Source organism: Pimephales promelas, chromosome 20 (genome assembly GCF_988280905.1).
Source record: "Pimephales promelas chromosome 20, fPimPro1.hap1.1, whole genome shotgun sequence".
Lineage (NCBI taxonomy): Eukaryota > Metazoa > Chordata > Actinopteri > Cypriniformes > Leuciscidae > Pimephales > Pimephales promelas.
The window spans coordinates 7738684-7765911 of NC_142788.1; the positions used below are offsets into that span (position 1 = coordinate 7738684).

At 43.5% G+C, this 27228-nt stretch overlaps 1 protein-coding gene across 5 annotated transcripts in view; it reads left to right on the forward strand.

Annotated features, from left to right (window-relative positions):
• The window catches only part of LOC120491247 (cadherin-like protein 26), a 43618-nt gene extending 17019 nt beyond the window's left edge, over positions 1-26599 (forward strand). For 2 of the 5 annotated variants that reach the window (XM_089124176.1, XM_089124180.1), the window contains 8 exons: positions 187-411; positions 4308-4529; positions 5584-5702; positions 17966-18079; positions 25301-25387; positions 25473-25508; positions 25595-25675; positions 25857-26599. In XM_089124176.1, the coding sequence (XP_088980302.1) occupies positions 187-411; positions 4308-4529; positions 5584-5702; positions 17966-18079; positions 25301-25387; positions 25473-25508; positions 25595-25675; positions 25857-26054 (1082 nt within the window). In that variant the 3' untranslated portion in view covers positions 26055-26599. Of the gene's footprint in view, positions 1-186; positions 412-4307; positions 4530-5583; positions 5703-17965; positions 18080-25300; positions 25388-25472; positions 25509-25594; positions 25676-25856 lie in introns of those variants that run through there. The other 3 variants (XM_089124177.1, XM_089124178.1, XM_089124179.1) reach the window with 3 other exon arrangements.
• The last annotated feature ends 629 nt before the right edge of the window (positions 26600-27228 follow it).

The following is a 27228-nucleotide window of genomic DNA, read 5'->3' on the forward strand; positions in this document are numbered from 1 at the left end:
CGATAATGGCATGAAGTCTGCCACCAATTGCAAGACATTCTATAGCAGTCAGTGTCAGAAATATTAGGGTGAAACAACTGTCCTCTTTTCATCATGAAGAAAGCTAAACTCATGAATGAACATGTATGACAACATTATCATGTTTTGTACTCCAAATTAATTTTTCTGTTTGTCTCCGATTGGCAGGTGTCCCACCGCTGACAGGGACTGGAACTCTATTTATTCACCTGAATGATGAAAATGATAACGTACCAATGCTAGAAGTGAACACAGTCAACATATGTCTGGATAAAGAGCCCACAGTGGCCAACATCAAAGCTGTAGACCTGGACCTTCCTCCACATAGTTCACCTTTCCACTATGAGCTTTTAGGAGATGTTAAGGACAAATGGAGAGTTGAACCAACCCATGGTAATACCACCATCTACTTCACTCATCACAATCCACCCTACACTATTCCTCACTGAATGTCCTGTTTCAATCTGGAAAAAACATCCCAGAAGTAAAATAAGTTGTCATTTAAAATAAATAAGAACAGTGTTATGTTATGTTACTCTAGGTCAGGGGTGCCCAATCCAGGGGCCTCATTTATAAACGTTGCCCACGCACAAAAGGCGGCGTACGCTGCTCTCTACGCAATGATTGGTATTTATAAAAAGCAAACTTGACGGGAAAATGTGCGGTCCTTCACGCAAACTCCCACCCAGGTGTACGCACAAAAATGGGTGAAATGAGAAATGGCAGATGGAAGAAACACGTGAAAGTGTGTGAAACTGTAGACCAAAAGAAATGGCAATATTGCGCCTCATAAAAAACATGAAGATGTCACAAAGCAAGTCTTACAATTGACAGTCTACTCAAACACCCGTTTTTTTCACCAGTAATACAAACAAAATCAAACGAAGATTACAACAGAAATGCAAATTAACACATATTTGCAAAAAGAAAAGTGAAATATGTTCTGCAATACAAGAGAGGTTTACTGTGGTTTATATTGGTGTGCTAGCAATTCATCCTCATAACACATCTATAGCTTGTCAGATGCAATCAAATGGATGGTAATAAAATGCCATGATGCCATCACAATGCGTAATGACGCACAAGAAGTTACATTTCTCGGTTTTTCTCTGTGTCTGCCATGATTTCGCAATCGATGAATATTAAATTGTGGGCGTTTCACTGACTATTTATGGGCAATTATGGGTGTGACATGAAGCTGCAAAAGCTGCGCTACATTTAGAATTGATTTATTAACGGAAAACTGCGTAGGATCTGCTTGCGTACATTTTTATAAATCCGAATATTTCTGTATGTAGGCACGTCCTATGTTTCATCCGTACGCCACTTCTGACGTAAATCCAACGTACAGTTTTATAAATGAGGCCCCTGATCCTGCTGATTGACTGTCCTGTACAGTTCATCTTCAACTCTAATCAAACTTGCCTTTAAAAAAGTGATCCTGAAGACCTTAATTGGTTTGATTAGATTTGGAGATGAACTGTGCAGGACAGTCGATCGGCAGGAGCAGGATTGGGCACCCTTGCTCTAATAATGCCCAACGCATTCTCATCCTTTAGCATCATATAGAACGCTATATGACAAAACGGCGCTATACTACGCACATGGCACCCGTTATTGTAAAAATTACACGCGCTGTGATGGTTAGGTTTACGTGTGGGGTAGGGTAGTCTGATATTACGCTAAAGGATTTATGACGCCTTGGGTTTGTGTGAATATTAACGATAAAGGGTGCCATGTGCGTAGTATAGCGCTGTTTTGTCATATAGCGTTCTATGTGACGCTAAAGGATGAGAACGGGCTGTTATGCAAGAGATCTCTGTCACACTGGCAGTTTAGTTCGGAACGGGGCACAATTCGCTTGAAAAATCGCTATCGCATGTGAATGCTGTCATGGGACTTGGGTGCACATTGGCGTACCAAACCCGAGACTACCTAGAGGAGGTGGTCTGAGTTCGGTTAAGGCGGGCATACACTGTGCGATGTCTGTGCGATTTCTGCAAGGCACCTACTCACACTGAACGAGTAAATCGCATGCGATGCAAAGCCAAAGTTCAGGATTTATGTGCTCACACTGTACGGTCCGATTGTCGAGCTGCGACTTCACTGTTCACACTATACGTGTAATATCTGCGATAACCCCCTGGATTGCGCCTATTTACGTGTATGTATCCAGAGATATTGTCAAAACAAGCATCTGCTATGATAGCAGATACTTGTTTTGACAATATCTCTGGATTGAGAGAGGTATTGTCAGACTCTAATAATGTCTCAATCTAATAATGCCTCAATGGGGTTGAGGCATTATTAGAGCAAGGGTGCCCAATCCTGCTCCTGCCGATCGACTGTCCTGCACAGTTCATCTCCAAATCTAATCAAACCAATTAAGGTCTTCAGGATCACTTTTTTAAAGGCAAGATGATTTAGTATTTTCAATTTATGCATTTAATTATTATTATTATTATTATATTATCATTATTAGGGGAGGCCTATAGGCTAATTTTACTATTAAATTAATCCGCTATTATAATTAATTTGCCACGCAATATTTTCACAGCACATAACCAACGTGCTGTGAGGATAATAAAATATTAATCTTATTCCTCATTAAAAATTGTCTAAAACATTTAGGTCGATTACAATGAATTATATACATATAAAATAACTATTAACAGTCTATAATATGTCCGAACATTGCCATAATTAATCATCAATGAAAATTAAAAACAGGTTTATTTCAAAAACATTGTTTGACAAAATAATAAAAGAGGTGTTACATATCAGGTGGCTTGAAGACGGTGGGTAATATTATCCATTTTGCAACACGAACTGGAGGTAAGCAACAGTAATTTGTAGCTCGTTTTTATTTTAATTTTATTTTTGCTGCAGATGAAATGGTTAAACTTCTGTTTTCGCGCAGGTGCAGTGAGGGAAAAAACACTGAGTTTAGGGCAATCGGTTCGTAGCTTTGCTTCAACTGTGCGATATAGTCACGAGGAGCGACCAAAATTTCTGACATGCCAGAAATTCATCCGACCATCCGATTGTCGATCGTGAGAGGTTAATCGCCTCTCGTTTCTCCCTGTACACTGCACGAACACTGCACGACAAACGGCGCACGACAAAGCTGAAAATTGGTCCGACACGAAAATGAGTCGCACGAGTCAGAATTCGGCTCAAAATCGGACGAAAATCGCAGTGTATGCCCGCCTTTACTCACAAACCGTGCCGTGGTTCGCGTGAATGTGAAAGCAACATGGACTACATGGAAAGCAATATGGTGCGCACATGTTCAGGAAGCAAATTCACCTGCATACGTTTTAGCTTATTGTGATGTATTCAGTAAAATTTGTAAGGGATGATAGTGTTGATGATTTACCTTGGATACGAGCGAGAGTGAGCCTGCAGTGTACTCAGTGCATTGCGTGTGGAATCAGGGCAACAGATTTTCAAATCCACTGTCTCCTCAAAAGAGTCTGTTTGCACAACATGACATCATGACTTTTGCGTAAACATACACGCCACTTTCGAGTCAGGTGGCGTGTTATCTCTACGCATTTTGAGCTATCCGCGTGTATCCGCGTGTATGCGTGTATGTCTACGCCATTAACGTCCGCGTCATTCCGCGTGTCTGAACACGCAGTCAAATCTCCAGTCATAAATGCCATTAACCCCAGTGACGGTTAAGTTTAGGGATGTGGTTGAGGTAAGTCATATCTTTTTTTTTACCTAGGATGGTGAGGGAACAGTCATAAATGCCATTAACCCCAGTGACGGTTAGGTTTAGGGACGGGGTTGAGGTAAGTCATATATTTATATAACGTTAAGTCAACGGCGTTCATAAACACGCTGAAAGGCGATTATGCGTCCTGATAGCACGCCAAAAATGGAAATACGAATTGGCGTGGCATACACACGCTACTTCATGAGATCAGTCTGGTTTGCAAGCAGCAGGAGGCCACCTTATGTGAGACACGCACAGTAAACGTCTATTGTTCACTCCACTGCGCAAAATAGTAGCGAATTGATAAAAAACACAACATTGACCCATGTTCTGTTTTATATCATGCGCCGTGCAAGTTTGCATGCAAACGCATCAGGGTTTTATAGAATCAAGTTGAGTGTGAAACCAGATCAACGCTGCGGGGGATGCCGTGAACAAACACGCTCAGACCGCAGCAAACGAGTGTAAAAGCCCCTTTAGAAAGACAGCGCTCTTCCACCACCTCTTTGAGGTTGTAATTTTGTATCTTCTAGCAGTAATACTAACACATCTTTTTCTCTTGAAGGCACAACAGTGAGTCTTGTAAAAGAACACAGTGTGTATTCAGGTCATCACCTCCTCCAGATCAAAATATTAGACCAGCAGGGATTGTCCTCCATCCAAAACCTGTCTGTCACAGTGTGTGACTGCTCTATCGCTTCCAACTGCCATGTCAGGATGGCTCGGATGGCTCAAATGGGACGTTCTGCAGCCTGGATCGTTGGTCTTACAGTTCTGGTCTTCATTGGTAATGCAGTGATTTAAAATGTTTTGATGGTATTAATAGTTCTAATAGTTAATGAAAGGATTTCGCAAACAGTTTTCTTGGATTAAAAACCCATCCTTCTGTACAAGTCAATCCAACCATTAAAGGTGTGGTAAAACAACAATGAAAATGCTGTGGAAACCTGTAGAGGCTGGTTTTTATTGACGTTTGAGAAATACACTTCTATTTTATTGTTCCAGACCGCCAAAGATGGTGAATCATAGTGGGTTACACTTTATTTCGATAATCACTTTAGACGTTGTACTAATTATAAGTAACTTTTCAACTAACTGTCATTAGAGTATTAGTATATAATAGTAGACTGTCAGTAGACTGTTAGGTTATGGTTAGGCTTTGGGTTAGGAGAATAAGTTTACTTGTAGTCGCCCAGTTACTTATAGTCAGTTGAATGTCTGTTGGGGGACCAACAAAATAAAGTGTTAGTAGTTGACAGTTAATGACAGTTAGTTGACATGTAGTTGAAAAGTTACTTATAGTAGAATGTCTAAAGTGGACTATCGAATAAAGTGTTACCTCATAGTGGAAAAGTATGTGCACTAATGTACACTTATGAGAATCTCATGTTGATCCAGTCGCACATGACTCTAATCAATGACATACTGGAATCCATATATGCTACAGTTTACCAAGGTCTGCTTTGTCATTCTCACAAAATGATCTTGCTCGAATGTGCAGAGATTGTTCGGCAACATAATTATCAAAATAATTTATGAATTATTAAAATAATTTATCTGAACGGATTTATCTGACTTAAAGGAGTCATTGGTTATTCAGGGTCTCTCGTAAGGAGGATATCCAACAGTATTGAGGTGAATATTGGTAGAACTTTGTGTTGTGTTTTTATGTGATTTCTAGGCCTAATCTAAAGAATGCTCACTGGTTTTCCTGAGTGTGTTTGATTGCTGTGAATGTGATAACACAACCTTTCCACTATGACTAACCATCTCTGGCAGTCTTCCACTGTTAATCTAACCACGGTTGGACCAAAGTAAAAAGAAATTCTCTCTTTTTTCAGCAATGTGCTCAATGGTCCTTCTGATCTCCTGCAAGGCAGATCAAAAAATGATTGAAATGGACAATGCCATTGGTCATCTCATCAAATCAAATATGGAAACTCCAGGAACAGACTGCATGGTAATTTCATTACACAACCCACAGTAGTGGTCCTTCAGTAATATTTGAATTGGTGCATTTTATTCAGTTTTAGGCAACACTTTACAACAAGGTTATATATGTCAACATTATGTAATAACATGAAATAATGAACAGTTATTTTACAGCATTTGTTCATTTAATGGTAATTTCTGTATATTGTTATATACTGTAATTTACAATGTAATTTATTCCTGTGATCAAAGCTGAATTTTCAGCATCATTACTTAGTCTTTAGTGTCCCATAATCTTTCAGAAATCATTCTAATATGCCGATTTGATCCTCAAGAAACATCAATGTTAAAACCTTAATGTAAGAAATATGTTATAACATTGTAAAGGTCTTTGTCACTTTTCATCAATTTAATATGTCCTTGCTGAATAAAATTAGTAGTTCCCTTTCGTAGTCACTCCGAGTTACGTCGGATGACGGAGAATGGGGGTTTCGCCTAGAAAGCCAATCCTCTTCGAGTATTAAAAAACGAGCCAATGGCAAGAAAATGCCATGGGTCTGCAGAATTTGCATAGCGTAACTCCGCCTCACCTCGTGAGTATAAAAGGAGGAAGCAAACGCAACCGCAGTATGTTTTCGCTTCTGAGCCAAGAGCATCTCTTCACTCCACAAGCCACAAGATCTGAGTTTACAAGTGACTCACCTCTTCGAGACGAGCGACTCTCCAGTGTTGGTGTGACGGCGGTACCCAGCGAGTCTTCACTTTGCCTGCGGTCTGTGCTGCGGTCAGCCAGACTCTGTGTTTTCTCCCTGGTCGCCTCAGCATTGTAGAGTTTGCTCTCCTGAAAGAGCTGCATGGTGCGCGTCTTTTTAAAGATGTCTCGCCCGTGTTTTTCTGGTTACGGTCGATATCTGTCATCTTCTGATGGGCACGAGTGCTGTTTTGTGTGTCTGGGCTTTGAGCATGCAAAAGCAGCACTCGTGGATGACTCATGTTCCTTTTGTGGGAACATGACCATCGAGATCTAGACTCAATGATCTCAAAGTGAGAGTCCCCGCATCCACGACTCATTCTGCTTCCTCTAACAGGGCTAGTAGTTCTGCTGGGGGACAGGGTGATCTGAGGGTTAAGGTGTGGAGTGATCCGACGACACGTCCTCAGACCACGCCCCCCTCTCCAGTGTTGTAACCCACGAGTGCCGCAGTGATTCAGGCGGGGCTTTCTACGGAGGTCCCGCGTGTTTCATTCGCCGCTCCAGAGGAGGACGCTATGTCGATCGCTGCATCACAAGGTGAGCAAGAGTCATTGGGAAGTGATGATGCGGCTGCATTGCCTCCTTTGGAAGTCCCAGCGTTGCCCGTGTTGTATCCCGAAATGACGGCTATGTTGTCCCGGGCGGCCGTGAGCATCGGGATAGAGTGGAATCCTCCGCCTGGCGCCACAGCCCCCTCAGCCACCGCGCCCTGCTAAACGCCAGGCTAAGGGTGGGCAGTACCCTAATGTGGTTAAAGAAAGAATTGACACCATCACTGAGCACACAGAGCCAGATGGCAGTGTGCGACGCCCCCGTGCCTCGCCACTCTCATCCTCCTCTGCCTCTGAGGGCGCGGATGACAGTGCGTGCCGTGTCGGGACCACACCACTCTCATCCCCCTCTATCGCCAGACCCCTGGCAGAGCAGACCCCCGTGGAACGTTGGTCCTTCCCTCTGTCAGGGCGCGGAGCTTGACGCACGCGCGCAGGGTCGCTATGCCACCCTCGCCTGTGCCGATCTCTCCGCCCCGCTGCCCCTCCGGGGGGACGCCTGTGGCTTGGATGATTCCACTGGATCAGTTTTTGGGGGCCTGGTTAGAGCTCCCCAATCTGTCCCATTGGGTCGCCCGAACTATCAGGCTCGGCTATGCAATTCAGTTTGCATGGTCTCCTCCTCGCTTCAGGGGAGTCCCCTTTATGATGGTCGGTGGCAATGCTGGCGAAGGCTGTCCCTCCAGCCGAGATGAGGTCAGGGTTTTACAGCCCCTACTTCATTGTTCCCAAGAAAACCGGTGGGTTACGACCGATTCTGGACCCACACGTTTTGAACCACACCCTTCACTGGCTGTTCAAGATGCTCATGGCCAAACGCATTTTCGAATGTGTTCGGCCCCAGGATTTGTTTGCAGCAATAGACCTGAAGGACGCTTACTTTCATGTCTCCATCTTATCTCGACACAGACCGTTTCTTCGGTTTGCTTTCGAGGGGCAGGCACATCAGTACGCGGTTCTCCCATTCGGGCTGGCTCTGTCTCCTCCCGTCTTTACGAAGATTATCGAGGCGGCCCTTGTTCCCCTTCGCGAACAAGGGGTTCGCGTCCTGAATTATCTCGACGACTGGATAATCCTATTACACTCTCGAGATCAGGTCTGCGAACACAGAGACCTTGTGCTCCGGCACCTAGCCCGTCTGGGCCTTCGGGTCAACTGGGAGAAGAGCAAACTTTGCCCCGTGCAGAGGATCTCTTTTCTCGGTATGGAGATAGACTCGGTCGCCATGTCCGCGTAGCTTACGAGCGAGCGCGCACACTCACTGCTGACTTGTCTTCGACAGTTTCGAGGGCAAGAGTACGGTCCCACTGAAACTTTTTCAGAGGCTCCTGGGGCATATGGCATCTGCAGCCGCAGCAACGCCACTCGGATTGCTTCATATGAGATCGCTTCAGCCGTGGCTTCTCAATCGAGTCCCGAGCAGTGTTGCGCCAGTTCATACTTAAAAAGAACTAGCTCAAAGTTCAGTTCACACAGATGATAATGAACTAGTTCACGTTCATAGTTAATTTTTTTTTAAAATGAACTAAGTTCACATATATAAAAATGAACTATATATATATATACTATACTAGTTCATGTTCATTTGTTAAATTCTTTTTAAGATAGGCCACTATCGTACTCAATGGAACCTCTTTACCTTCCATTACCAGCTGCAAATCACTGCCACTCCAAAACTAATCAAAATTATTGTACCAATAAACAAGAGACAATTATTATTGCCAGGAGAAAAATAATGTTGAGATAGAGAATATATGAAGAGTTTGGTTCCAAAACGCGATAAACGCCATTTAAAAAAAAAATGAGTTACTGCAAAAATCTGACTTTTCAATACCGACCAGATACAAAACAATGTTTAATTTTACGTAAAATGGGATATCCGCCGTGTTATTATGTAATGTTTTCTCCCTTTCTTTCCAAACCGCGACAAACGCCAGTCTCCCTTTTCTGCAAAATGCCACATATCCGCTAAACCAATCACAACGCACCATTCCACGCAATGTAAACAGTAACGGCAGCGCTTTAACTAACCCGGCTTCCTAGGTTTTCTCTATTTTGTCCTTTCAATCAACAAACAAACAAAAAAATGAATAATTTTGACAGCATTGGTGAACCTGCGGAGGGTAAGGCATCCTGCATGGGTAAACGTGACATCGAAATCGAATCATTTACGTGAGAAAGAAGATGGACTCGGGAGGAGGAAATGCCAGCTGTTGCTTGTTCTCACACGACAGCATCAAACTTCTGTCACGCTGACACACTGACCCCAGAGGATCTTTTGGAAAACTTTCAGTTGTTTTATTCAAAGTCAACGAAAACCGAGCAGGACCAAGCCAGTTTACAGCTGATCGCCGTCAAAAAAGTTCAGCGGCGACGTCCCAAGGTTGACAACAGCGATATGCATAACGTTCATGCTTAATAAATCATAATTCATGATGATGTGCTCGTCTTAGTTAATGTTTTAATTAAGGTTTTGTTCATCCATGAATTCATGAATGAAAAACGTTGAACTGTTAAAAAAAACGTTGTTAGTTCCTGATGATATTAATATGAATTAATGAACATTAATGATTTAATATGAACATAATTTATTTATCCATGAATTCATGATAATTCATGACATGAACCCTTAAAATGTTACCGAATATTGTTATATTTAAGCAATGGATTTATAGTATGCACAAGAAATTCAATGTGTATAAAATTTTATTTTGATTAATTGCATTTTGAAAAAAAAAATTATTGGATGTATTGCATTTTGGGGGGAAAACGATCTGTTTTTATAATAAATCTTTGGAAATCAAAACCTGGATTTCATTTTTTATTGTTATTATAACCTACAAATGCTATGTGAAAATTTGAAACCGAAAATAGTGGTTTTCATCTTCCCATTTTCTTGCTAAAGAAAACACAGTTTTAATCAAATTCATCAAAATGGATTTATAGCGTTTTGGAACCAAACTCTTCATATTTACCCCTTTAATAATGTGTAATCATGATATGTAGAAATTGGAAAATATAAGGTGCATTCAAGGTAGGCTATACTGTATGTTTAGTGAAACTTTTATTTAGCCAGCATGAACCAAATTACCCAGGACTTTAAAAAGGTATATTCAGGTTCATGGGGAAAAGATCAGTCTACTGACAAAAATTCATCATATTCTGAACGGCAGTAATTATGTAAACCAGACCAAAGTAGTCGTGTATAATGTAAAATTAGCTTGGGCTTACCCTGCTCAATGTGCAATACTCAACCAACACATTTTCACACCTTCAAAAGGAAGTAAACAGTGAGTAAACGATGAAAATGCCATTTACATTCATTTATAATAAAACAATCTTCCTGGTTATATTTGTCTAAAGAAAATGAACAGCTAGCAGCTGAACAACTTAACTTACTACATACAGTAAGCACTCTGATTCCATGTATGGGGCATTTATTATTCATATGACACACAAACACAAGTAGATAAGTCTTGTTTAGTTCAAAAGATCACTCGCTATGGAAAAGCGCAGATCATAAGTGATGATACGAGCAGCTCGAGCACGGCCAGATCTGCCTCGCGCGCCAAGTATGCACACTATTGCGACTCCCCACCCTGCCTTCACGTTACCCCCTATCCGTACTATGAATACTTCGACCTCGTCTAACATACCCAGTGATAATAGACAAAGTCTCCACCACAATACCGTCGGGGGTTGGATTCGGCGACTCAAAACACGGTTTGGAGGTAAAACCTGACTTTTCAAATGAGCGTGAACTGCTCGTGCTGCTCGTTCATTCCTGACGGAGTGAGCGCCGCTCTCGTTCACATTCATTGTATGAAAAGTGATTCGTTCAGTTCAGCGTTCGGTGAAAATATGAACAAGTTCAGTGGTCGTTCATTGAACGCATTCATGCACAACACTGGTCCCGAGGTGGGCATGGCATCACGGTACGCTCAGAGTTCCAGTGACTCCGACCTGTCGTCAGACCTTCACCCCGTGGAGGAACCTCAGCTTTCTATGGGCTGGTGTTCCCCTAGGGCGAGTTTCCAGCCATATTTTTGTCTCCTTTGTCTTTTTACCTCTGCCACGGGTTGGGGCGCCATGTGCAATGGGCATGCAGCCGCGGGCTCCTGGACCGGACCTCAGCGCCTCATGCATGTCAATTTCCTAGAGTTGCTGGCAGTACGCCTTGCCCTGCACCGCTTCCATGCGTTGCTCATGGGTCAACATGTACTAGTCTGTTCAGACAATACCGCGACAGTAGCGTACATCAACCACCAGGGGGGTCTACGCTCTCGTCGTATGTCGCAACTCGCACGCCACCTCCTCTTATGGAGTCAGAGGCACCTGAGGTCCCTTCGTGCTATCCACATTTCAGGAGAGCAGAACTGTGCAGCCGACGAGCTGTCTCAGCTCCGTCCAGTCTCTGGCGAATGGCGACTCCATCCCCAGTCGGTCCAGCTAATATGGGACCAGTTCGGGGATGCACAGATAGATCTGTTTGCCTCCCACAACTCATTCCATTGCGCCCTGTATTACTCTCTGGGCACGCTCGGCACAGACGCACTGGCGCACAGCTGGCCGCGGGGCCTACGCAAATATGCGTTTCCCCCAGTGAGCCTTCTCGCACGTACCCTGTGCAAGATCAAGGAGGACGAGGAGCAGGTCGTTTTGGTCGCCCCATACTGGCCCACCAAGACCTGGTTCTCCGAACTGATACTCCTCGTGACAGCACCTCCTTGGCCAATTCCTCTGAGGAAGGACTTCCTGTGGCACCCTCGCCCCGATCTCTGGAGGCTACATGCGTGGCTCCTGGACAGGTCGAGGCAGGTTTGAGTACCCTGCCACCTGCAGTGGCGGCTACTATCACTTCCGCTAGAGCGTCGCCCACGAGACACGTCTATGCGTTGAAGTGGAACCTCTTTGTCAACTGGTGTTCTTCTCGCCGAGAAGACCCCCGATCAGTGCTCGATCAGTGTCGTGCTTTCCTTCCTGCAAGAAGGGGTTGGAGCGAAGGCTGTCTCCCTCCACCCTGAAGGTGTATGTGGCTGCCATTGCCGCATATCACGAAGCAGTTGAAGGTAAGTCCCTGGGGAAGCACGACCTAAACATCAGGTTACTGAGAGGAGCAAGGAGATTGATTGTACCCTCTTGGGACCTCTCAATGGTTTTAAGCGCCCTGCAGAGGCCTCCTTTTGAGCCTCTGCAATCAGTCGAGATTAAGTTCCTGTCTCTTTTAAGATGGTTTTAAGCGCCCTGCAGAGGCCTTCTTTTGAGCCTCTGCAATCAGTCGAGATTAAGTTCCTGTCTCTTAAGACAGCGCTCCTGGTTGCACTGGCCTCCATCAAGAGGGTAGGGGACCTGCACGCATTCTCCGTTGACGAAGCGTGCCTGGAATTCGGGCCGGCCTACTCTCACGTGATCCTGAGACACCAGCCTGGATATGTGTCCAAGGTTCCTACCACTCCCTTCCGGGACCAGGTGGTGAACCTGCTAGCACTGCCCCTGGAGGAGGCAGACCCAGCCTTGGCACTGCTCTGTCCAATACACCCCTCCGTGCTTACGTAGACAGGACGCAGTGTTTCAGGACCTCAGACTAGCTCTTTGTTTGTTATGGTGGGAGCCAGAAAGGAAGGGCTCTTTCAAAGCAGAGGTTGTCTCACTGGATAGTGGACACCATTGCTTTGGCTTACCAGCAGCTAGGTCGACCGTGCCCCCTTGGTGCGACAGCCCATTCCACCCGGTGTGTGGCTTCCTCTTGGGCTCTAGCGCATGACGCCTCGCTAGGAGACATCTGCAGAGCTGCAGGCTGGGCGACACCCAACACATTCGCTAGATTCTATAATCTCCGAGTGGAGCCTGTGTCCTCTCTTGTACTTGCTCACCCGGCCAGTACTGGACCCGCTCAGGTGTCTTCGCTTGCTCGCCATTCCACTCCATGACTGGATAAGTGCGATTTTTTCTCAGCTGAGCCTTCTATTGAAGCCCTGAGTTCCTTCAGCACTGTTGATGCTGACGCCAGTGTCTGTTGCCTGGGCGTCGGCGAGGTGTCTCCGTGTGCATTGTTCCTGCTAGTAACCCCCACATGTGTATTTCCACTGTAAGCCTCTCTGAGCATGTGTCTTCCCTCGGCAAGCCACTTTGCCACCCCTGGAGTTAAGACTCTAGCCACCCTTCGGGTTGGTGACTCTAGTGTTCCTCCATACGAAGCCCCCTGGGCCGTATGTGTATTCCTATGTCCTTAGTGCCGCTGCTAGCCATTTTGGTGCTCTAAGCATAATTTTGGTGCCCTAAGCATAAAAAAAAAACATTTTCATTTAAGATTTTCATTTAGGGGGAACGATTTATAAAAAAAAAAATCAAAAATCAAAAAGTTACACTTTAGTTTAGGGTCTAATGCTTACTATTAACTAGTTTCATTACCTGATTGGTTTCATGGTTTTATAATCACTATTGTCCCGAATTTGAGGCAGGTTGGTTGAGGGTTCGGGGTTTCCCCGAGAAAATTTTGGATTTCCCTGAACTACAGATGTGCATTTTAAGATGTTGTGAAGGCAAAAAAAAAAATAAATAAATAAATAATCGATAACAACAGCTTTAACACCATGTCAGTGGGCAGCTGATTATTTTTCTCTCCTCATCAGCATCACACTCTTTTTCTCCTTGTTTTTATCTTGTCCGGTCTCTTCCCTTCCTAAAGTTGGCTTTTTTAATTTACTAAAGGCAACAATTTGTATTTTATTCTCAATATGTACACACACATTCATTATTAATCCTGTGCCTAACATGATGAAAAAGGCTTTGTTCATGTTGCTTGTCCGTCACAATGACAGTGGCCTAAACTATTACACTAGGCTACATGTGTAACGTACGGACAGAGACGGTCGGATCCATGTGCAGCACTTTATTAACACAAGCAGACATGAAAACTGGCAAACACTTAAACAAAGGGGCAATCCAGAAACTCGTGGTCTAAACAGGCAATGGTCGAGGCAGGCAGCACAGGTTCGAGAGCAGTCCAGGAAACAGGCAAGGGTCAAGAGTCCAGGGAAACACGGAGACACAGAACAGGGAATAACGCTCGGAATTGTACGCTTACAGGGTAACAAGACTTCGCAAGGGACACAGGGAAAACTCAGGCTTAAATAAGGAACTCAATAACCAATGATGAAACACAGCTGAACATAATGAAACACAAAGAGTCCAGGGGAAACAAACATGGGGAGAGGGTGCCCTCTAGTGGCTCTCGAGGGCACCACGGCTGCTGATCGTCACATAACCCCCCCTCTAAGGAGCGGCTTCCAGACGCTCCTAAGAGCTCCGGGGGGAGGTCGACGGGGGCTGGGATGGAGGGCCAGGCCCATGGAGAGGCAGGAGGCCAGGCACATGGAGAGGCCTGGGGCCGTGGAGCGTGGGTGACCAGGAAGGAGCAGGACGTGATGGCGGCCAGGGCGGAGCAGACACAGGCGAGGTCCATGACAGCCTCGCCTCCATGGCCCTCACGGACTCAGAGGTCCATGTCAGGATCACCTCCATGGCCCCCACAGAGTACCTACTGCCCCCCCCAAAAAATACTTGGGGAAATTCACGGGAGGAGCCTCTGGGTGGTGAACTGGTACAGGAAAGGCCTCCCGGAGCTTGAAGGGTGCAGGCAGAGCGAGGCGCAGAGGCGGGGCCGGCAGAGCGAGGCGCAGAGGCGGGGCCGGCAGGGCGAGGCGCAGAGGCGGGGCCGGCAGGGCGAGGCGCAGAGGCGGGGCCGGCAGGGCGAGGCGCAGAGGCGGGGCCGGCAGGGCGAGGCGCAGAGGCGGGGCCGGCAGAGCGAGGAGTCTGGGCACGCTCACCGGGGCCTGGCGAACCAAACGAGTCCTCCTTCTCCTCCTGCGGCGGCGCGTCACAGGGCTAGACACACTCGCTGGGCTGGACAACTCACTCACTTGAACTGGAGATGCAGCGCTCACTTGAAGAGGAGATGCAGCGCTCACTTGAAGAGGAGATGCAGCGCTCACTTGAAGAGGAGATGCAGCGCTCACTTGAAGAGGAGATTCAGCGCTCACTTGAAGAGGAGATTCAGCGCTCACTTGAAGAGGAGATTCAGTGCTCACTTGAAGAGGAGATTCAGCGCTCACTTGAAGAGGAGATTCAGCGCTCACTTGCAGAGGAGATTCAGCGCTCACTAGAAGAGGAGATTCAGCGCTCACTAGAAGAGGAGATTCAGCGCTCACTAGAAGAGGAGATTCAGCGCTCACTAGAAGAGGAGATTCAGCGCTCACTAGAAGAGGAGATTCAGCGCTCACTTGAAGAGGAGATTCAGCGCTCACTTGAAGAGGAGATTCAGCGCTCACTTGAAGAGGAGATTCAATTACTTGAACTGAAGACTCACTGGACAGACTGAATTCAACACTGGACACACTTGATTCACTCGGCTCAGCACTTGACTCACTTGACTCGGCACTCGATTCACTCAGCTCGGTATTTGACTCACTTGATTCACTCAGCTCGGCACTTGACTCACTCGAGTCGGCTGGCACGCGCTCAAACTCCGGTTCGACCCGCGACACCTCCGCTGTCTTAGAAACAGCACTTTTAACAGGGCCAGTGCGGGATACGGGCTCGAGGGGTCCGACATGATGAGTGGTTTTGGCAGGAACGATATGCTTAGAAGCGCCTCTGACGGTCCTTAAGGGAGGATCAAACAGTTTAGCGAGCTGAGGCTTATGCGGCGTGCGGAGTGAGAGAAATCCGCCGCATACGAACCTCCCCGGCGCAGGGAAAAGAGCAGTTCCTCGAGACCCTCCTTTTCTGCGGGGAGTTCAAAAGCCTTTCTGAACAGGGCGGTAAACACGTTGAAAGGAGGAAACGACATCCGACCTGGTTCCCAAAACGTGCCTGCCCACTCCAGAGCCTTTCCAGTCAACAGTGAGCAGATGAAAGAAACGCGGTCGGTATCCGAGGCGTATAACTGGGGCTGATGTTTCATATATAAACTGCACTGCTGAAGAAATCCTTCACACGCTCCAGGTGAGCCATTAAACTTTTCGGGAAACGGCGTACTGGAATTACTGCATGCGGTACTCACACAGGGTTGCGGTGGAACAGGTGCAGCGGGAGCTTGGGCTTGATTAGTGCTTGTGCTCTGCGGAGACCATGACTGCACGGAGCTTGCTAGTTCCTCGAGGAGAGAAGTTAGTCTCGCCAGCTGAGAACTATGAGAGGCTAGCATTGAAGCTCGGGTCTTGACCACGGCGGATAGATGCTGAAAGTCTGCTGGATCCTCGTTTGGCGAAGTCTTCTGTAACGTACGGACAGAGACGGTCGGATCCATGTGCAGCACTTTATTAACACAAGCAGACATGAAAACTGGCAAACACTTAAACAAAGGGGCAATCCAGAAACTCGTGGTCTAAACAGGCAATGGTCGAGGCAGGCAGCACAGGTTCGAGAGCAGTCCAGGAAACAGGCAAGGGTCAAGAGTCCAGGGAAACACGGAGACACAGAACAGGGAATAACGCTCGGAATTGTACGCTTACAGGGTAACAAGACTTCGCAAGGGACACAGGGAAAACTCAGGCTTAAATAAGGAACTCAATAACCAATGATGAAACACAGCTGAACATAATGAAACACAAAGAGTCCAGGGGAAACAAACATGGGGAGAGGGTGCCCTCTAGTGGCTCTCGAGGGCACCACGGCTGCTGATCGTCACAACATGTTACATAGGCCTATTTTCAGTTCAACATGGCGAAATTAGACAAAACTATATTAGTTTGCCTAATTATTTTTTGTCATTCGTTTAACATTTATGACCAAAAAAACTGTCAAATATATACTTACATCTTATCTCGCACTTGACCGTACACTGAAGTGTCGAGTTGCACTGTTAAAATTCGCGCTCAGCGTCTGTGAACATAAAGCCCGCCTACTTTGATTTGATTGGCCATCTCAAATATTCTGACATTGACGAGCGGTGACAGACCAATGAGGCTCTGAACACACACACACAGCCTGTCAGCTGTTTCTGACATGCCCTCTGCTCGGCGCCGCTACGGATTGAAGATGAAGAATGCGCTGAATCTGATTATAACAAGAAGTTTGAAGATTGATTTTTCATTTGGATATTTTTGGTGCCCCCTCAGCACTTGATGCCTTACGCACAGCGCGTGATGCGCGTGGTGGGAGCGGCAGCACTGTATGTCCTCCCTACGGGTAGGCGTACTGCGGCATATTTCCTCTGGGATATGCTCCCCAGTGTACCTTGGTATTCCTGTGTAAAGTAGGACTCCTCGTCCGTGCTAGTTTTCACGACAGGGGATCATACTTTCACAGGGCAGCTGTGAAGGTGGCGTGATTACACGGGTGACCTCCATCATCCGACGTAACTCAGAGTGACTACGAAAGGGAACGTCTCGGTTACGTATGTAACCCTCGTTCCCTGAGTAGGGAACGGAGACGTTACGTCTCCCTGCCACTTCCACTGTACCGCTGGGTAGACGCCTGAGTTCAGTCTCGGCTCCTCAGCAAAGACAAACTGCGGTTGCGTTTGCTTCCTCCTTTTATTCTCACGAGGTGAGGCGGAGTTACGCTATGCAAATTCCGCAGACCCATGGCATTTTATTGCCATTGGCTCATTTTTTAATACTCGAAGAGGATTGGCTTTCTAGGCGAAACCCCCATTCTCTGTCATCCGACGTAACGTCTCAGTTCCCTACTCAGGGAACAAGGGTTACATAAGTAACCGAGACGTTTCTTTAAAATTAACCTCAAACTTTTGAAAAGTACTGTATGGTGTATACTTGATGTGCCATTTTTTTTTAAAAGAGTGAAATTATGCATAGTTCTTGTTATTTGAAGAAAATGATTACAGTAACGTGATTTGTAAAAAGCACTGTAAAATAAAATGTTACCAAATTAACTTTATGCAAACCTTATTGTAAAGTGTAAAGTATTGAAAAGTGTAATTCATATTTATCTAACACTCATTCATTGTTGTCTTGTTTTAAGTTAAATCATCAGGATGTCTTCATAAAGGTTCCTTCCATCATAGGCATTCCGCAAACAGATTATTCCAACGTGTCTACAAATGTAAATTCAAGCCAGACGGTCACATCACAAACCGTGAGTAACAATAAAACTCTTCATGTTTGACTTAGAGTCAAGTCAAGTCAAGTCACATTTATTTATATAGCGCTTTTCACAATACAGATTGTATCAAAGCAGCTTCACAGTGATAACATGAAAGTAGTACAACACAGATCAATAATATTGTTAAATATTAAATAACCCCAACTAAGCAGTCCAAAAGCAAGCCAAAAGCAAGGCGACAGTGGCAAGGAACCAAAACTCCATCAGATTGGATGGAGAAAAAACCTTGGGAGAACCCAGGCTCAGTCGGAGGCCAGTTCTCCTCTGGCTTACATTCATATTGTTTATATAAATAAATATTAATTATAAATATTGTTTATGTATAAAACGGCGCCATAACATATCGCAGGCGTTGAGTCGTCTCTTCACTGGCTAAATTTTTAAAAATAGAGTCGGCTCTTCAGATATGCGAGCCAGCTCCCGACGTTCAAATAAAAGAGTAAGCTCATTCGTGTACGAGTCGTTCCATCATCACTTACACTCCTCTGTGAACGACCCATCATCACTATCGGCTAAATGCTCATGAATTGCGAAAGACCCATCATAACGCATAGTCGGACAGGACACACAAGGAATAACACAAGCCAGTCAGTCAACGAGAGACAGGTATGCCGACGAGCCCGAATAATCCAAAAGTAGCCTTCTCTAAATGGTATATTGTTTACGTTAAGTTTTCATTTCCGTCCGTCATGTCCATACACAAAATGTTGCGTTCATCCATCCTCTAAAGAACAATCCAGATACAATTTCTCAGTGTTATTTATTTGTTAGTTTTCATCTCAATGCACTGGGATAACATCAGTGAGCGAGGGAGCAGCAGTACGACATTCAAGGAAGGAACACAAGTCAAAATAAAAGTCCCCATTTGTTCACACATGCGCACAATGAACTCTTGCACATTTTTAGTAACAGTCAATAGCATAAAGTAAAAACAAAAAAACAGTAAGAAACATAAAAGAATATAGTTAATGAGAACATATAACTCAACAGCTTAACAAACTTAATTTAATTTTGCCCAGTTGTGGCCTGTTGAGGGGCAATAAATATCAAAAGTTCCAAAACATCTATTGTGTTGTTTGCATTGATCCACAATATAATCATAATATCTACATACATGGCATTTGATTGGAGGCTAGTCTCTCTTTGTCCCACAGTAACATTTTTTTTAGATGTGTGTACAATGTTTCATGTTTCTGTTAATGTATTGTATTAAGTGTCCATTTCATTATAAAATTAAGATTTTTCATAAATAATTAAACATGCACATGTGTTTTAAGTTCTGTTAAATAGGGGTAGAGGTGGGGTCACATTTGAGCATTTAAAATTTAATTTTACTTGAAAGTAACGCAATAGTTAATTTCTTAACCTGTTAACTGTCACCCCCCCTTTTTTGAATAGACATGAAAATGCACATTTCGAACTTAAATGGTTGTAATTCAAGAATGCTTTGGAATATAGACATATGATTGGTCTTGTTTTAAAGAAGACATTTGGCAGATTTTTGTAGAAGTGAAAAAAATTAAGAAAGTGAAACAGAAAAAAAGTTATAGAAGTTTAAGTTTATGGAAATGTACAATGTAAAAATATTAATTATTCATATTTTTAATAAAATATATATTTTCAAAACCTGGGCTACTCTAAAATGGCAGAAAGATCAAAGCCAAAAATCTGAACAAGTTGTGTTTCAAATTTTAGGTTGATATATCAAAAAATGAGCTTTCAGTGAGATTTTGTTTGAGCGCAGTACCAAACTTTTTCACTAGGGCACAATCAGACTCCATTACTGCCCATATAAGGGCGCCTGCATTTCCATTCGTGTTTTGAGTGATATGAACCATTATTTTCACAATTTTCATACAATTTCTGAAGTAGAGATCCTATTCAGAACTAGCATGGAAAGTTTGGCAGATTTTGATATGAATTGAACCTCTAAGAAACACATACAAAGAACACGCATGTAAGTCGTAGCTAGCTGCCGCGTCACAAATGGTGAATTTATTATTTTTTTCTTGATATTTCAAACTTTTCAGACCTTTTTTTTCCAAAATAATTGAATGGATTCTATCGTTTGAACTTTTGGCATGAAAACAAACTGAGGTATCTACCATTTTTTCATGATTTTTCATGTTTACTGCTATTTTAAAATAAAGGTCTGAACACGCCTTATGAGTATGAAAATATTCTTGTTTTATATTGATAAATTATGGCTCCTCTGTAATATATTTTGAAAATCAGTCACCAAATATGGAAACTAGAGATTGTAAGCTTTCAAATGATATATAGTTTGTCAATATTATTTAAGGTATTTACTAAGATATTATTGTTTTAAAAATATAGTGGCAAACGTCCCACCTGTGGGACGGTGACAGTTAAGTGGGTAACTAATTACTTTTTAAAATTTGTAACTGAGTTACTAATTTAGTTACTTTTTGGAAGAAGAAGCTAGTAACTGTAACTAATTACTTTTTAAAAGTAACTTGCCCAACACTGTAGGAAACTTGTGGATAAGATTATTCTAGTTTGTGTAGCAAATGCAACATTTAATAATATACATAAAATGTATTTAAGGGGGCCGAAGGCCAATTTAGCTCAAAGGGAAATGATTCATTGATTTTCAATGAATCTATGGAACCGAATCACTGAACCGAGCAAATGTCTCGCTTAGAATTCATTTGAACGGGCCGTAATTATAACCAAATCTATAGTGAAACACTATGTCTTAGCAAGGTAACTTTAGATCGAACAGTACAAGACATTAAATGTGCAAACACGACACAAGAAGATTTATCTTTTCAAATATATGGAAGACTTTATTAGCTCTTCTAAACACAAAACTAAGGTCTAAACCTAATCACGCACACACACACATTCATACAGTCGCGAAAAGGAAAGAGTGAGTTGGAAAGAGTGAGAGAAAGTTTTAACTTTCTATATGCACGTAAGACATCACCTGAAAGGACCACCAAGCATTAATTTGAACCTTCATTTCTTAGAGAGGTTATTCAATTAACATTAAAGCACCAGTTCAGTTAGAGCCTGGAGTACTTGCGCTTTGTAGTGGCTGAGGGAATTTCCTTTGTCTGCGTCGCGTCGAAGGGCGGTTCCCCGGGTCCTCGTGGCGGGTTGTCTTTGAAGTGCAGGGATGGAAGTTCCGCCGCTGGTCACGTGTGATTAGCAAGCGAATGAGAGTCTTTTCCAATTCGAAGCGCGTTGCAAACTTAACTTTGAAACGAGACTTTTACGAAAAAGGAAAGAAATGAAAGTAAGGCGAGTCGGATGGCTTGACTGAGCTGAATTGGTCTAGTCGATCTGTCTCAGTCTGTTTTGCTCCCCCCTTTGCTTGATGGCTTAGCTTTGATGAGCTTGTCACATCTTTGCCTTGGAAAGGGATCTTCTGTGATCTGCTGGGGGTCAGTCCAGTAAGGCAGGAAGTTCTCTGGCAGACATTGGGAGGTGGTTTGGCACGGATGCGTGAAGCTGTAGTGCAAAACGTGGTCTCCTTGTTACATTCCACTTGTGATGCCTTCTGGTTGTGACAGACAGTCTGACTTCTGTGCTTACTGGTGTTGCGGCAGCACATAGATGGTTCTTGAATTTGGAGTTTGTGGTGTGATGGGTAACCAGGATGGTGTTTTCTGGTACCTCTGGGTGTTTGTCAGTGGTTGACTGTGAGAGGCCACTTTGTTCTGTGTTGTTGTAGAACAGGTGGATGTCTCAGGAAGGTGTGCAAGGTGATCACTGGTCTTCTGTGTTCAGCTTGTCTTTGAAGAACAGTTGCAGTCGACTCAGTAGTTGCTCCTTGTCTTCTGAGGGGAGACTGTCGTGTTCTTGAGCACACTCAGTGTGGTGTGGAGGTGGGTTTCGTTGTCGCTTACCCACATAGAATGCTTTTGGATGCACTCGTTGATTCCAGTTGTTTCCTTCTGAGAAGCGTGGCTGGTCCCGTGACTTTTCCACGTAGTTGGAGTGGTAGCTGTCATCGGCATGGGAGTAGCATTCTCTGTGCTCCTGATGAAGGACTGTGGAGTTGTTATGCCACTGGTGTCTTCCAGTGCAAGGCTTGTGTCTTGGCTGCTGGAGTTTGACACTGTGGATGTTTTCAAACCTTTCTTTGAAGTCATCTTTTGTTTGATGTAGGCCTTGTGTGTCAGGTCACGTAGCTGTTGAAGCGTCATGGTGACTGGGCAGGCCATGATGCTGAGATGACGACTCAGTCCTGGGTGCAGGTTTCTCAGGAAGAGGGTTTTGAAGTTCAGATCCTCTTCAGATTCAGGTTTGCTATGTGCACCGAAGTAGGCTTGTCGGAAACGGTGATAATAGGCTTGGGGAGTCTCTTGACGACCTTGTTTGGTTTCCAAGGCGACTAACACACCGTGTTCTGACTCTGGACTTGTAAATTCTTTAATCAGGATCTCACGTAGCAGCTGGTAGTTTGACTTGACATGAGCAGGTTGTCGGTCTAGGACGCTTCGTACCTCTTGACTGGATGTGGATCTGAGGAGGTATAAAATGTCTTTGTCAGTCATATGGGGTCTCACCTCTAGGAGGAAGTCGATATCTTGGAGGTAGGCTTGGATGCTGTGGCCGACAGGGAAGAGTTCTGTGGTGAAGGCCGGTGACGTTTTGGGGTGTGGCCATTCACTTCTTCCGTAGGATGACAGTTCTTGGATGGAGGACTCTGTTCTGCTCAGCAGGGATGATGCTGGAGGAGGTCTCTCCCTTCTTGGCTCTGGTTTCTGTGTAAAGACATGTTGGAGTTCATTTCTGACCGCGTAGAGCTCGTCGTTGGCGTCGTCTCGCTGTGGGTCAGATGGTCAATTTCAGGACTGCACCTTTGCAGGTGGTCTTCCAGAGCAGTGAGTTTAGAGTTCTTACTTTCAATGTCAGCTTTGGCTTTCTCTAGCTGATGTTCAGCAGACTGGAGTTGGTTTTCCAGGTGCTTCTGGACAGTCTTTAACTCTTGTTTGTTACGTTCAGTGACTGCAAGGGCTTCTTGGAGCTTGTCAACTTGGGTCTTTGTTTCATGCTCCGCTTCGTCGGACGCTTTGAGCTGGTCTTTGCAGTGTTGAGTGTGCATCAGCTCTCTCAGGAACTCGGTGGTCTTGAGGTCGTCCTGGACTTTCACTTCCAGCTTGTCTATGCGGCTTTGGGCACGCGTCAGCTCCTCCTGAAGGTTGGTGACGTGCTTGTAGCTTAGCTTTAGCTGGGCTGTGAAGGCATTGCTTAGGGAACAGGTTATTTTGGTTAGTTCCACATGGTTTTGGTTTTGGCTTGAATCATGTGTCAGGAATCTTCTCAGAATTATGATTATTATTAAAAATAATAACAGTTCAATTGTCTTTGGTGTGAGGCAGTCTGTAATGCCTCTGAGCCAGGCGTCCACATCTTCCCGTTGGGCAGTGGGGTTTGTCGTCCATGACATGTTGGCACGCTTGGTGAAGAGACTGACACAGATCTGTGTGGTATAAGCCTATATGTGGTTGCACGGCTGAGTGTAGTTTCAGTAAGTGTGCACCAATAGTGAAGTGTCGTGATGACTAAATGTTGGTCTAAGTGTACACAGTGAGGCTAGGGATGTGAAGATCTCGTCACTCAACTGGGTAAAGGAAAGAAAAAGAAAGAGGTTAAAACAAATCTCAAATGGAAAAAGCTTTTTGTTTCAATGGGAGAAAATATTTTTTTGTGAATATTTTCTATCACTGGAAAGCTGGTTTCAACTCGTGAGGTGAGGACTTCGCTCAACTGAGTAAGAGAAGAAGAGAGAAAAGTTAACAACCAATTTCAAATGAGAGAGAAACGAAACAAAAAGGAAATTATTAACTAGGGAAAGTATTAATTTCTCATAAATGTTTCTATCAATGACAATCTGTTTCCAGAAAGGTAAACAATATTTTTGATTATGTTTGCGATGAAAAATAATACAACAATAATGCTGATACCTCTTTTCTGAGTTTGACAGGATTGACACACACACCTTCGGTTGGACCGCTTACAGCAGGGCTTACAGCAGGGATGCTTTGAAGGCGGAGTTTGCTCAACACTTGTCTCTGTTAATTAATCTTGGATAAGATGTCAAAGTTTAAATTGCGTTTACAAATGCAGGGAGAGTGAGAAGAACACAAGAGGGTTTGATTAAAAATCAAATACCTAATAATCTATTTGTTGGGAAAGATTATCTTTGTCTCTTTTTAGAGTTGGTTGATGGTTCTTCCAGGTTTGTTCCCGATGTGCAAAATTAGATGGAATAAAGCAGGACAGAACAGGAAAGACGTGATGAGGAGGAAATGAAGCAAGGAGGTTGGATCCCGCTACCTTTAGATCTACTACGAGTATAGAATTGATAGTTGATGAACAACTAAACACCCAAATAAACTTTGTAAAAGACGGTTGTCTCTGGTTTATTTGAAACTCGTATGGAGATGGTAATGTCTCCTATTGAAGCGTCACGCAAATGAATTATTCCAATATAGTGGTTAAGTTTATAACCAACAAGAAGAAAGTATAAAACGCAATGACAATAATGAGCAAATCTGAGTCTAACACTATTTTTGCAAAAGGGATAATAACTTTCAAATTTCTACTTTCAGAGTTCTCCAATTTCAAAGACTCATTCACATAAAGTGATTAGATCTCAAAGAGAAATGTAGAAATTATGAAAATTATGCAATCAGAATTATTACAAAAATAAATCTAGAAATCATTAGAAATGATCTGTTTAGAAAGGTAGAATCTCAATTTTGCAATTTCTTGTTCTTTAAAATCAAATTCAAATCAAAATTAGTGCCCATCTCTCGGGCCTGCAGGGCAATAAAAAGTCTCCTGAGGGGGTTTTATTATCCCCTAAAGCAAACCCTCGGCGCCGTTCTGTGACTCTGGAATGTGGGCTCCTGAACTTGGAGTGTTGAAGCCATGTGAATTAATCCCATGAGAGATTAATTTGATTAAGTTGTGTTTGATTCGCCTTGATTCTCTACATTTGTTTAATAAAATTGCTGCATGTCGATCCTGCTTCCTTGCCTGCTTCAACCAGCCCCTGACAATTATTTGTTCATGAGTAGTTCAAACTGAAATATTCAATCCAAAATACAATTAAATGCAGTTCAATTTTATTTCTACTCCTTTAAAGTTAAATTTTACATGCTGTTTGCTATTATACAGGAGATGTAACTTTTTTTTAATGATCTTTTACATCAGCTTCAAAATATCCAGGTGATACATAAAAAACAGGTGGCTACCCAGCCAGTCTTCACCGACCAGATGTTCAGACGTTCAATACATAGAGTGAGTATTACAACCACAAGTTTCCAAAGTTTTGGTCATGTCATTGGTTTTGTGATGGACTGTTTCTGCTATGTCTGTTTTCTAGAGTTCCACAAGAAGTTCATACAGGGAAAATTTCAATGTAAGAATTAAGTGACAGTAATAATTAATACCATATGCAAAAATCAGCTCAGCCTTTCTTACATCATAATCTGTGTTTTTTTTAAGCAGCGATCGAGTATCAAATCAAGGGCTTTTTACGGCAATGTGGCTTCCCTGAGCAACAACCTTGTTGTTGTGATCAACAAGGTGATTTTATGCTTCTTTAAACATACACTACAAATCAGAGGATTGGATAAATCTACTCATTCTTTTTCATTAATAATTTAGAAGCATTTAGAAACTTTAGAGCATAAGAAACATGTCCAAATGTTTGACAGGATGGTCAACCATTTTCATTGCGCTTTCCTTCCCCGCTTCTTCTCTTTAGAAACTACTTGCCCTCCAAACCCGTGATGAGAAGTTTGTTGTTTATGAGCCGCACTGCTACGCAGATGAAGGACAAGCTATGGAAAATGCCGAACTGGATGCCCTCTCTATTCCAGAGAATGAATTTCATCCAGAGATGCTTAATCTGGACAACAGGTTCATTCAACTAGCAAAAATGTCCAGACCTGACCTAATGTAAAGTTAACAGTTATCTCAAGAAGTGTAGCAGATCTTTTGAAAACAAGATACTCAATGAAAACATGAAATCAAAAATATTGATACAGAATATTGGAAGATAATAGCCTGGTTCAACCAGACTCTAGTACATTTCATTTGTACATAGAGTCTGGCCTCCTTTGAGAAACGTTTACTTCCTTGTAGGCGGATTCACTATTAAAGTTCAAAACTATTGGATCTGCCCAAAGTCACTCAGGATCTGCCATAGCTAATCGCTAACGTGTGGTCATGACGTATGTCATGCGCCGAAACGGCTGGAAACAACAAGTCCGAATGATCAGAGGATTATGTTTACAATAGGATTTCAGTCACCGAGAGCTGCAGGTTTTGTTAATCTAGGAACAATTATTAATTCAAAATGTATATTTGACACGAAGGACAGTGATGTATTTATTCAACAGTCAAAGCTGTGTCTAATCATTACAAATACGCCACTGTGGTCGTTTTCTGATCTGCTGCAAATGCTGAATGATCTGTCTCTATCGTAATAAACAACAATTTTTCATATTACGTCTTATTGTTTTTTAATTACCTTAATTATGGTCTTCAAAGTATGTTTGTACATTTTTATATAGCATTTTTCTTTTATTAAAACAAATTAACCATTGACATCTACAACTGAAAATCAAATTATGGTCTTCAAAGTATGGGTTTTCACATTTTTATTTATGACAATTATTAAAAAAAAAAAAAAAAAATCACAACCAATTTGTATGATTTACAATGTAAAACTGACACAACAACCTCCTGCACAAGTACAAAAAGGGGCTCAAAATGTCCTATTCATCACAAGAATCAGTAAATTTACTGTTGGGAATATGAGCTACTGAAATGACTCCTGAGCGGATCTTCAACAATACTAGCAGCCAGGACTTGGGGCTTCCGAACACCAGGTTAAAGCGTCCGTCCAAAATGTCACGGTCATCGTGCGCACCGAGCTGCCCAGCACAAACTTCCAACCTTTCTGCCTCCTTCACGTGGTCCTCCATTGTGCAACAAGAGGTGAGACGACAACAATCCGGCTTTAAATTCTGTATATTCGGCAGTTTCTTATCCAACAACGGAGCGAATAACTTTTCTCACGTCTTTCTCCACTGCCATTACTGAACTCAAACTGACGCGCTACATCAACGTGA